The following is a 12,598-nucleotide window of genomic DNA, read 5'->3' on the forward strand; positions in this document are numbered from 1 at the left end:
CTTAATCCTTTTAACCACTGTGAGAGAGAATGAATATTATGATTATCCTCATTTTATAAAATGCAAAACAGGCACAGAGAAGGTAAGTAACCAGTTTGCTCATATAACACAAAGAACTTCAGTTCCAGATCTGTGACTATACCATGCTATCCCTAGTCCTCAGTATACTGAAGACCTTGGTAACCAGAGGATATCATGATAGGCACTAAGTAGTTTTCAAAAAGCAAGCATTTGGCAAAAGAGACCTTCAACTAGAAGAAATAGGGTACCCCAAGAGTTGGACAGACATGACTATTTGGAATCTAAGATTAGGGATTCATGACATTAAGTCAATCACCCAAGGCACATTTATTCGCTACAGCTATTGCAATTCATATACAAAGCTGGGGACACAAAACTGAACAAGAAACTAGTTCTTTTGGATACCCAGGCTGGAATCCAGCAGCACTGCCAAGGAACGGCTAGAAAAGAACCCTCTTTAAGAATTTCTATAGTTACTCTCAAGCCATCCCAAATAAATATGCAACTTTAGTAAAAACAGTGATTGCAGTTCTTTGAGGCAAGTTGCTTCCCTCCATATTCAAAGAGCTCCCCAAGCACCGCCTACATACAAAGAAATTCTAAGGCTGCCACTATTTAAGGTTGGAGTCACAATATCAATCACCAGGAGAGAAGGGGTCAGATCTGCACTCACCAGAAAAATGTTCAGAACCAGGCACACGAGAGAACCAGAAAGGGATGGAATTACAGAAATGAAGGGAACAAATACTTCTCAGTAACAAGAAGAAATGCGGTTATTAGAATTAGGGCAAAAAGTTCCAAGTCAAGTAGGCAGCTGTGAATGAAGATCTAAGCAAAAAACATAGGTGAGGCATCATAGCCCTACAAAGTTTTCCACGCTGTGTTATTTTTCTTTGAAAAGTTTTGTTTTAATTTAGATTTGCAGTACAAACCCACGAAACATGAGATTTATACTTAAGATGCAGGCAGACCCAGTTTGTGACCTATTTTACAAAGATTATTTTACAAGGTAACAGTATTGTAAATCTAGGTAAGAAGCTAATTAGTCACCATAACTATCTTGGGTAGTAGGCACTGTATATTTCCCAAATGTATTTTTTTATAAAGGTAATTCAGTAGGTATCATAGCCCAAGAGTGATTCCATTCATTCACTTAGAATTTTTTTTAAATGACCATCTTGAAAAAAGGTATGCATTTCTTCAATATTTATACTGAATTTAAAATTATGCCTAAAGGTAAAGGAACCGATATGCCACTAGAAATAATAAATACCTTTATACTACAATAAAGCTAATTCAAGATGCAAACTGTTAACATGCAACACTTTAAAAAGCACCGCTACATACTGAGGTCGTACTGGTAAAATTTAGCCCCCAATACATGGTGGAATTAAAGCTACTTTCTCTTAGAAAGGCATATTGACTGGAGAAAATCACAAAAATATTTACCAACATCAATTAGTAATTTCTTTTGGTTATATTGCGAATGAAGCCAGGTAACAGCAAAAATAAATCAGTATCACCTCTTGATAGAAAGTTTTCACTCAAAACAGCTGATTTCTCAACTAGGTCCCTTTTTAAAACAAACAAAGCAATGGGACCAAAAGAATTTGGTTTTTTTCCAAATTAGAAAGGTTTCGTGTGTGTGTGTGTGTGTGTGTGTGTGTGTGTGTGTATTCATTCACACTTTGCTACTCTTTTTGACCTCAATATAGTGCTAAGTACAGAACAACAAATTCAGCTTGCAAAACCACAAAGCACCCTAAAAACTACCCACTAATAACCCTTCTTTTGCACTTTGGAAGTAATGGATTAATTACCTTCTTAGAAATTCAGTTCATCTCTCTTCTTTGCCACGTTTTCGTCTTGGGTTTCCTCTCTGACAGTCTCATCATCTCCAAAAAAAGACCTTCCCCATATCCATTATATTTAGAAGACTATTGCATTATTTCCATCAGCCAATTCACAATTCACAAAAGGGGCCCACTGTCTCTCTTCAGCAAGATCTAAATCCACACAGGCAAGGGCTGCGCTACGTGGATATACTTTTACAGAACTTTTCACTGGACGTCCTGGCTAAGGATTTCTTAGCACGTAATTCAGCCTTGCAATTTTCGAGGTACCAGCGCCTACCGGGGAACAGGAACCCCGGCTCACAACGAGACGCCCTTCCCACATCGCAGAAGCACCTACCGGGAAAGTGCTCGAAAGCTTCGGAGACCGCGGGAGAGCGTGGAAAACGTGGGAGAGCGTCGGCCTGCGTGCGCCTGCGTGAGCAAGCTTGGGCGAGCCGTGGGCAAGCACCGGGAGAGCGCATGCGTGCCCCACAGCTGCGGCCACTCGTGAGCCTGGTTTTGTTCACGTTCCCGCCCACTTTATGGCATTTGCAGGTGCGGAAGTAATCTACTTAGGCACTAACCTCAGGAAATGTACTTTTCCAAAAGATCTTTGTTGCGTATAAAATATCACTTACAAATAGGGTTGCCAGATTTAGGAAATAACAATACAGGACCCCCAGTGTAATTAGTATTTCAGGTAGTAAAAGACTTAATTTGTTTCATATAAGCAAACTCTAATATTGGGGGCATACTTATAGTAAAAAAATTATCCCTTGTTTTTCATCTGGGAGTCCTGTGTTTTATCTGGCAATGCCACTTATCAAGTAAGGGTCTTGTTAAAAAGTATAGCTATCATAACCAAAAACTCTTGCTTGGGAACAGCGTCCCAGGGTCTGGGTTGACTGCATTGCCTTGCAATCTCAGTGGTATGTCAGTCAGCGGATGCCCAGCCACAAACGTGTATTTGTAATAGAGGCTTGTGCAGTGAGGTAGTTACCTGTGATTTACCCCAGAGTACATGCGTGGTTTTTAAATTCATTATAATAAATGTTTAACCGGGTCTAGTTCAGTGGATCAAATAGTTACTTTGTCCCCAAATTAAATGTCTTTCTCTAAAAAGCAAATGGAAATAGGTACATATTCATGACATAGTTTTGCCAATACCAATGAAACCACCTGAAGACCTGATTGAGAGTCAAGCAAGTGGCCTGCAGCTCTGCTCGTGCCTTATACACGGGAGGCCCTTGGGAGTTGCCTGGTTCACCTTCCAGGAGCTGCAACCTATGTCATGGCAACAAGCCTGACAAGTGCCGTTCGCTGAGTTCTGAGTAAACGTTCATTTAATCTTCCTGATTCACTGCTGAATCAGGGCGGAACATAGCTTACAGGTGATGAGCATTTGGGGCGAAGACGGTTTTGAAGCAGAGACAATACACAGTCTTGAACTCCACAGAGAAGGGTAGAAAAACCAAGAGAAGGCAAAGAGAAACAGTACCATTGTTCACACGTAAAAGATTAAGCCTGAGGAATGACTGGACAAAGTCGGCAATATGGAATCACCTTGGGGGAGACCAAAAAGGGAATTCAGAAGAGCTAAAAGAGACGTAACGAGACGTCACCAATGCAAGCCAGGGGTGGTTAGACAGAAATAGCCCCCGTAGATATTTTTGACAGTCTCTCCAAATAAAATCTTATCCTCTGAATCCACAATACAGTCTTTGCTCTCGTCATATTTTCCCAAATCACAGTACTTGCATAGATTATAAATATGGAAATCGAAAGTATTTTCTTTCATGTTCAAAAATGTTAAAAGATACATTTTTAGATGGATGACAGTTCAACTCAAAGCACAATTGAGTTTAGGGGGACAGTTGCCATGCAAAAATCAAGGTGTTCCCTACGTATTTATACTTTGGTTTTTAAATTTTAGTTACATTTGAATGCATTTGAGTTTTTTCTATTGGTATAGAAAAAACAGGAGAGATGACTGTAATTATGCATACTTTGCAACAATTAGGCATTTAATATGCAATAAGATATTTGCTAGGGAAGTATGTCTGTGCTTAGAACAGAGAACAGGCTCCAGGGTTATGTCAAGCTGCAAAGTGATATGTATGCGAATGAATTCTCAGGCTCATTAATCATTTTTATACTTGAAGTGCTAAACTGCTAATGTTACACTGAGAGTGAAAATGAAGTAATTAAGGAGTTTAATAGCTACAGTCTTTTGAGGGGAAAACAAGTTGATAATGCTTCTTTTAATATGTTACATAAATTGGATTTTTTGTTAAATTGCAAAAACCAGGTTCATCTATTGTGCAGCTTCCAATGACACAAATCATTTGATTATATTTGTGTATGAGGTCAATAGATGGCTATGTGAAGGCAGTTCACTAAACCATCACATTTGTAAGAGGAAGTCTGTGTTACCAAGAGCACAAAAACACCTATCAGATTCTCACCTTTTTCCTTTTGATGTTCTAAAGCACTACTTCTCAAATTATCTGTGGTGAAGGGCCAGTGTTTGTTCCTTTGTTCTCAATTCATCACAGATAAATTCTTTTGTAAAATACAATACCAATTACTTGCAAAATGAAACCAAAAGACATACAAAATACTAGCCTGTTTTTAAATTACTGGATTCAACAGACATAACGTTTCTCAGTCACATTTCTATAAAAGTTTCTAACGGCCTAACCTCGATTACCCCACAGACCCGGACATAATGTGAGGACTCAGTCTGGGAAGCAGTGGTTTGGTCATACACTGACACCAATTCAAATAAGAGTTGCATGCTCAGGTCACTTGCAGGCTAGGGACATCAGCGAGGAGCTAATACCCTGTGTAAGCCTCCTGCCAGCTTTGTGAAGGACTGTGAACTTGTCTTGGTAGGAGTAAGAACTGCACGTGAATAAGCATCTCTGTTTAGTTCCTCTCACTGGAATTTGCTTTTTTTTCTTGTTTAGTAACTCTGAATACATTTTCCCCATTCTTCCCCTTTCCTTTCCTTCCATTCTTTGTTCTTCTTCCCATTTTGGAGGCATTTTCAGGCAGTTAAAAAACGGTGGCCTTGGAGATGGGCAGAACTGGGTTTCAATTGTGACACTGCTACATTCTGAATATGAGAAGGCAGGCCAGGAACTCAATCCTCCTTAGTCAGGATTTCTTATCTGTAAAATGGTAACAATATTATCCTTCATGCAGTATGAATAAGATTCTAAAATTAGATAAAAGTGCATAGTAGATACTCATCAAATGCTGCTCACTTCCTCATTTCCTTCCTTCCCTGGTTATTTTTGGGTGTCTAAGAGAGAAAGCTACATTGTTATATGTGAAAGTTAATGTATTAGCAGTTATGCTTGCAGTTTATAAACTCTTATGACTCTTCTCAGAAAATTAATTAATTAATTAAAGCCAGTCAATCAACCAAGAAACCAGATAAACAAACAACCGACATTACTGCATCTTTTCCCCTCTCCCAGATAACAGTCCTATCCTCCACGGTGGCCCAAGCCAGAGTCCTAGGAGCCAGACTCATGCGTAACCCAATTCCAAATGTCACCAATGCCATAAATTATTCCCCCCAAATGGTTGTCACATCCATTTCTTCACTTGTGCCCCCCAGCTACTACTTCAATTCTTTTCTGAGGTTTTGAAACTGATCCCCCTGTATCTTTTCCCAAACCCACGCAATTGATCATCTTCAGCATTGCTATCAGAAGGCTCTTTCTAAAATAAAAACCTCCTGGAGTCAATCTCCTGCTTGAAACTTTCCCCAGAGGCTCACTGTGACCTATGGGAAAAAGTTCAGAAGCCTAACATTTGGACTGATATAGCTGTTACAGTTCTTAAATAGTTAAACTCTTTCAAAATTAGTTGGTGAATAACAGCTTCCCTAGATCGGGGCCACACAGGCCATGCCCAAGACACCTCCCCCAGATCCTGACATCATCCAACAGAGGAGGGAACCTCCCACCCTCCAACAGAACTGTCCTGATCCAAGATAACCCAGTCTTACCAGTGGGAAATTGTTTTGAACATCTCTCCTGCTGATAAGTTCTTCACTAGCTAGCCTCATACTTTCCCTTTTCCAAGCAGGAAAAGTGGTGTATGGTCCTTTTCCCTGTCCTTTTGGCACATGCCACACTAACAAGCATGTAGCACAGTTTGACTACACCGTAAAGCCGATATGTGAAGATAAAGTCAGGCTTTTCATTTACCAAACTCAAAAGTGCCCAGGCATAACAGATAACATTATAGAATATAGAATGTTCTTTGATCATCAGAATGTTTTATTCTAATACATCCAGTGAGTATCTTGCATGAACTGGTTTTCCTTTCTTATCAACTTATATTCTGTTTTGCCTATTAACACTGTTATTAATTCTTATCATTTCATGATATAAATAATTGTTCATTTTATATTCCATCTCCTACTACAGTAGGAACTGGTATTTTTACATAAAAACACAGAATATTATAATTATAAAGATCTAGCCTATTTAAAAGATTTTTTCACTGCGATTAATTTAGTATGAAATATTTTATTAAGCCTTCTCAGTGATCCATTTAATTTCAAGATTACTTAATATAACAAATCCCCACTATGTAAAAATATTTGGAATTGAACTCTACCTCAATCAATAAATCCATCAGTATTTACTTGTCAATGCACATGTACATGAACTTTCACACTCCTAGCTAGACTTTGTTATAGAAATGCTAATTTTTTATTTTATTTTGAATGACATAGTAGTTACCCTCAACTAAATTTTACTTTCATGCATCAATTGCTTATTAATCTTGAACATATGTATGGCACTCTATGTGATTAGCCAGACTTTGTCAAAAAAATGCTAGTATTTTTAATTTTGTTTTAAAGACAAACTTGCCTTCCTCAATTGAATTTATTTTTATATACCAATTCTTTATTTGACTTAAGATCTAGATGACTGGTTTTCCTGTAAGATAGAAGCAGACTTAAACACAGGAATCTTAAACCAGTCTAGACTTGGAGCTGAGTATAAATCATATCACCTTTTTTGGTAATATAGAACATTTTAGGATGGAAAGAGGCCAAGGTGTACATTTAGGTCTGGCCCATCTTTGAGTTATAAATAATATTATAGCCTACTCTGCTTTCTCCCCAACCTCTTCTTGCCAAAACTATTTTTAAATTATACTTGTAATACTTTCTTCTTTCACTGGCCTAGCTGACTTATCCTATGTTATCCACTCCTAGTGTGATGAATCTCTTTATATTTCTTTGTGGCTTTTCTTTGATATAACCTAGTGGTGTCTGCTGGCAGTTGACATTTGCTCAAATAGTTAGGATCACCAGTCATGTCTATTTCCTAAGAACTGTGCAGATATGAAATAATCCCTTCTTAATATTTTCATTCTCAAAGTACATAGTTCTGAAATTTCCTATGTTTTCTGTATAACTACATTCTTGAATATATATGCTTTTAGTTAATATCCTGTTAGTCACTTCTAAAATAACAAATTTATAATAATCCAATTAGAATTTGAATATTTCATATCTAATATTTCATATCTTACTTCACCCTTTATATCTTTCCCCTAATATAAAACTTGGCTTCTCTATTTTAGGGGAAAATTGCAGGGTGTTCAGGAATAAATATTCTTACTTCTGATCTAAAATACCTATTATTTAACGACGAATTTTTTTTAGAAGTTGGAGTAAAACAAATAGCAAATAGCCCTTAAATCTATTATAAAACCATCACACTACCAGATTTTTTTAAAGAAATCAAAAGTATCTGGATGTACTAGAGATGCATTATATATCCTGGGCAGGCCATGAGAAAATAGAAAAACTAGATCAATTAAACTTAGTTGCAACCCCATAATCCAACACGCACACACGGAGAGAGAGAGAGAGAAATACATCATCCTCACTCTGCTTGGGAATAAGACAGATTTCACAGGTAAGATGTTACAGAGTGGTTTTCCCTCACATCCATATGAGAAAGCCAAGCTGAAACAACGCAGGTGGGAATATTTCCCCTCTTCTCCATCTCTCCATCATCTAAAATTCAGAGCACTAATCCTCAAAATTAAATGATTCTTTTTTCTAGACAAAATCTGTAATTTTAACCAAGTGCCCCAGGTTATTCTGACCTGACATATAATCATTCATCTTTTCATTTTTTCCTACCACATTTTTTTCCTTCTCTGGTTACTAAATGGCTAAATCGTTTGCTAATGCCTTAAAATATCTTTACAAAGCCATGCTATAAAGGTAAGCACATTTTAAGAAAACACTCTTAAAACTAATTGAGGGAGTTCTCAGGGCTCCAGGTACGAATCTCTTCCCCTGGGTGGATTTTTGGCTTTTCTCCGAGCATGGCGCATGGCCCCCAAACACCAGTCTACACTTCCACCCCAAGCGAAGAAACCGAGACTGGCTCCTGCCTCCGGGTCAGAGGCAACGTCTGCTTCTCCGAACTTGCCGAAGGAAGAAAAAGAACAGCAAGAAGCAATTGAACATATTGATGAAGTACAAAATGAAATAGACAGATTTAATGAACAAGCCAGTGAGGAGATTTTGAAAGTAGAACAGAAATATAACAAACTCCGCCAACCATATTTTCAGAAGAGGTCGGAATTGATCGACAAAATCCCAAATTTTGGGGTAACAACATTTGTTAACCATCCACAAGTGTCTGTACTGCTTGGGGAGGAGGATGAAGAGGCGCTGCATTATTTGACAAGAGTTGAAGTGACAGAATTTGAAGATATTAAATCAGGTTACAGAATAGATTTTTATTTTGATGAAAACCCTTACTTCGAAAATAAAGTTCTCGCCAAAGAATTTCATCTGAATGAGAGTGGTGATCCATCTTCAAAGTCCACTGAAATCAAATGGAAATCCGGAAAGGATGTGACGAAACGTTCAAGTCAAACACAGAATAAAGCCAGCAGGAAGAGACAGCATGAGGAACCAGAAAGCTTCTTCACCTGGTTTACTGATCATTCTGATGCAGGTGCAGATGAGTTAGGAGAGGTCATCAAAGGTGATATTTGGCCAAATCCATTACAGTACTACTTGGTTCCGGACATGGATGATGAGAAAGGGGAAGGAGAAGAAGATGATGATGATGATGAAGAGGAAGAAGGACTGGAAGATATTGATGAAGAAGGGGATGAGGATGAAGGTGAAGAAGATGAAGATGATGATGAGGGGGAGGAAGGAGAGGAAGATGAAGGAGAAGATGACTAATGGAACACTGATGCATTCCAACCTTTTTTAATTTTCTCCAGTCCCTGGGAGCAAGTTGCAGTCTTTTTTTTTTTTTTTCCTCCTCTTGTGCTCAGTTGCCCTGTTTTTGAGGTCTCTTTTCTCTTTATACCATGGTTCACAACCTATTTTGGGGGGAAATATCTTGAGCAGAATTCAGTGGGAAAAGAATCTCTACCCCTTTCTGTTCCAAATTCATTTTTATCCCTTCCTATCTCAACAAAAACTTTATGGAATCAACACCACCATGCTCTGTGGGAAAATAGAAAAACCTTCTGCTCCCTTAGCTCTGCTGGAAGCTGGAGGGTGCTAGGCCCCTGTGTAGTAGTGCATAGAACTCTAGCTTTTTCCCTCCTTTCTCTGTATATTGGGCTCAGAGATTACACTGTGTCTCTATGTGAATATGGACAGTTAGCATTTACCAACATGTATCTGTCTGCTTTCTCTTGTTTAAAAAAAGAAAACAAAAACTTTAAAAAATGGGGTTATAGAAGGTCAGCAAAGGGTGGGTTTGAGATGTTTGGGTGGGTTAAGTGGGCATTTTGACAACATGGCTTCTCCTTTGGCATGTTTAATTGTGATGTTTAACGGACATCCTTGCAGTTTAAGATGACACTTTTAAAATAAAATTCTCTCCTAATGATGACTTGAGCCCTGCCACTGGATGGGAGAATCAGCAGAACCTGTAGGATCTTATTTGCAATTGACATTCTCTATTGTAATTTTGTTCCTGTTTATTTTTAAATTTTTCTTTTTGTTTCACTGGAAAGGAAAGATGATGTTGAGTTTTAAACGTTAAAAGTGTACAAGTTGCTTTGTTACAATAAAACTAAATGTGTACACACACACAAAAAAAACTAATTGAGGAAGATGAGACACTGGGGAGACACAAGCATTCATTTATTCAACAAATGTTTCTAGAGCATCTATTAAGTGTCAGGCACTTTGCTCAGTGCTAGACATTCAAAAGTACAAAACAATATTTTCATCATCACTATAGATGTTGCTACATATATTCACTATATATATTTCATTCAGCACTACAAAAATGTCCACGTATTTAATACTTATTTAGTTCAAGTTCCCTTTGAAACTCATTTTAGCAAAATAAAGTGCTTTACATTGGGAATCTCTATCCTTTTCCCTCAGTTTCATTTCTTCTCCCCTACTCTCAGCCTATCTGCTCCAATGTTTCTAGAATAATTTATGGAAGAAATAACATAGGCCAAGGTCACTAAATGTGAATTTCACCAGAGTCAGACAAAATGGGGAAGAAATGGCAAAAGTGAAATATCAGTATCTTTGTTACAGTGAAGAAAAATTAAGTGCCAACATTCTGAACTATGAACCACTAATAGTTCGCTTCTACCTCTAGAAGTTACACAGATTCAAATGTACAGATATCACACATCCCATATTATCCATTTATTTAACCTCCAACTGAAATGCAAATTCAATAGGTACCATGGCAGGGCTAGAGGTAGCAAAATGGGGCAGTACAGTCAGAAGAGCAGGATTGGAGAAAACCTTGCCTGAGTGGGCGTTGTCTGAGTTGGATGCTGGAGGATGGGAATGTCAAAGGAGGAACAACAAAGCAACAGCAAGAGTCTGAACCAGAAGGCAAAAAAATCTCAACATTAGAAGCAACTGTATTACTAACTAGCTTGACATCTTATGCTACAATTTGCTTTTCTAAATGCCTAATATTTTTTTTCCTATAGGGTTTTAACAATACCCCAATTCTACGTCATGGCCATGTGTCTGTTTCAAAGAAATAAGGAACTTTTTACATGATCTAATATTAATCTAGTCTAAGTTTACATCTGGGCTTCATCTTTTTTTTCTTTTTTTAAGCTCTTTATTGGAATATAATTGCTTTACACTGTTGTGCCAGTTTTTGCTGTACAACAAAGTGAATCAGCTGTATTTATACATATATCCCCGTATCCCCTCCCCCCACCTCTTTGTTTCCAATTTGCTTTTCAGTTATCTACCTTTTTTTTTTTTTTGAAGTGTTCAGCAGTCATTGAGCCTCTGGAAGTATTCATTCCAATGAAATTCACTGAATTTTAAAATTCCATGTTTCCTTTCATTCCCTCTCAAATAGAAAGCATACATGTCATTTTGCTGCTCGGGAAGAATGATTAACATCTTCTCTTTAGTAACCTCCTTCACTCAGGGGCTAATTGAGCCCTCAGACCCTTCAACCAACTCTTGTTAAAAATGAAGCAAATGGAGTGTTAGCCTTTGGTTGATTTATCAGTTTCCATCAGAAATTTTATTTTCAAAACTCTGCTTATCATATATACTGTAATTAAGAGAAATATATATTTTTAATGATCTACTTAATCACAATTCATTAGGAAGTGTTTGGTGTTCTTTTGGCTGATGGGAGCATCACAAGGCTTTATTTTTTCCGAACTTAGAGTAGGACATGTAATGTCAAGAAATATTAGCGTGCTTTGTTGATAACATTATTCTAGTATCAATTTTTAGCCATTTTTATTCTTTTCCTTTACGATGTTGATAGTGTTATAATACGGTGCACCAAAGTACCTTGCTGGTAAGTATTTTTATCACCTGAACTTTTCTTTCAGGAAATATGATTCCCTAGTTTCATCTGCTATTCCTTTTCAAGGATTTCTTATATAAGAGTGTGTGTCAGGTTAATTTTTCTGGCTTCATTTCATGTAGACCAAGGTCATGAGTTTAATATCTTTGGAGGCAGCTCAGTGTCTTAAAAGGGAACTAAATTTGGTCCCAAACAGACCTGATTTTCCATCTCGACTCCTCCACCTCCATCCCTACCCCACCCTCACCCTTTTCCCAGGTGGAAGGAGAAAGAGTGCTCTGTTCTGTCTGGGCCCAAGACCCATCCAATCAGATTTACAGTAAAATGTAATTCTCCCTATAAACCCCTAAAAACTAAGATTCATCCAGTATTAGGGCTTTACTTGTACTTTCTTCTAGGTTGTTAAAGTATTTAGACAGATTTTTTAATTTCTATGAGCCGCAGTTGCCTCATCTTTAAAGATTTTTTTTTGAAAAAAGCTTCTCACAGGGTCCTTGTGACTCTTAAGCATGTCAAACACCAAGTGTCTGGCACTTAGTAACTGCTGAACAAATGTTAACACTTTGCTTCCCTGTGCTTCATATTTTCTTTTCCATCTATGGAGCAGATAGATGAGTAATTCATAGATTGCTGGCATAATCTTGGTAAGAATCAATCAAGTTCCATTCAGAATTGTCCTCCTCTCCCACATATTCCAAATAGCTTATGTATTATTATCTATGAGTCAAAATTTTAAAAATAGTTATGCACTTGAAATGATTTATGTGTATTTAAGACTAAACATTTAATCTGGCCCACAAGCTTTATATGACTATAATGAAAGAAAGTGGCAGGTTTTTTTTTTTCACTTTAAGTATTTTATAAATGAGGATAATAACACCTACCTCATAGATTTATTGCTAA

General features: G+C 37.5%; 1 protein-coding gene across 1 annotated transcript; it reads left to right on the forward strand.

The window, feature by feature from the left end:
• Positions 1-8,235: 8,235 nt before the first annotated feature.
• On the forward strand, positions 8,236-9,185 carry LOC130842173 (protein SET-like). The gene has a single exon (XM_057718837.1). The coding sequence runs from the start codon at positions 8,236-8,238 to the stop codon at positions 9,103-9,105; it is 870 nt and encodes a 289-aa protein (XP_057574820.1). The 3' UTR covers positions 9,106-9,185.
• The last annotated feature ends 3,413 nt before the right edge of the window (positions 9,186-12,598 follow it).

This window comes from Hippopotamus amphibius, chromosome X (assembly GCF_030028045.1).
Source record: "Hippopotamus amphibius kiboko isolate mHipAmp2 chromosome X, mHipAmp2.hap2, whole genome shotgun sequence".
Taxonomy (NCBI): Eukaryota; Metazoa; Chordata; class Mammalia; order Artiodactyla; family Hippopotamidae; genus Hippopotamus; species Hippopotamus amphibius.

Coding starts and splice junctions, on each gene's coding strand:
- LOC130842173 (XM_057718837.1), top strand. CDS start 8,236: ATGGCCCCCAAACACCAGTCTACACTTCCACCCCAAGCGAAGAAACCG.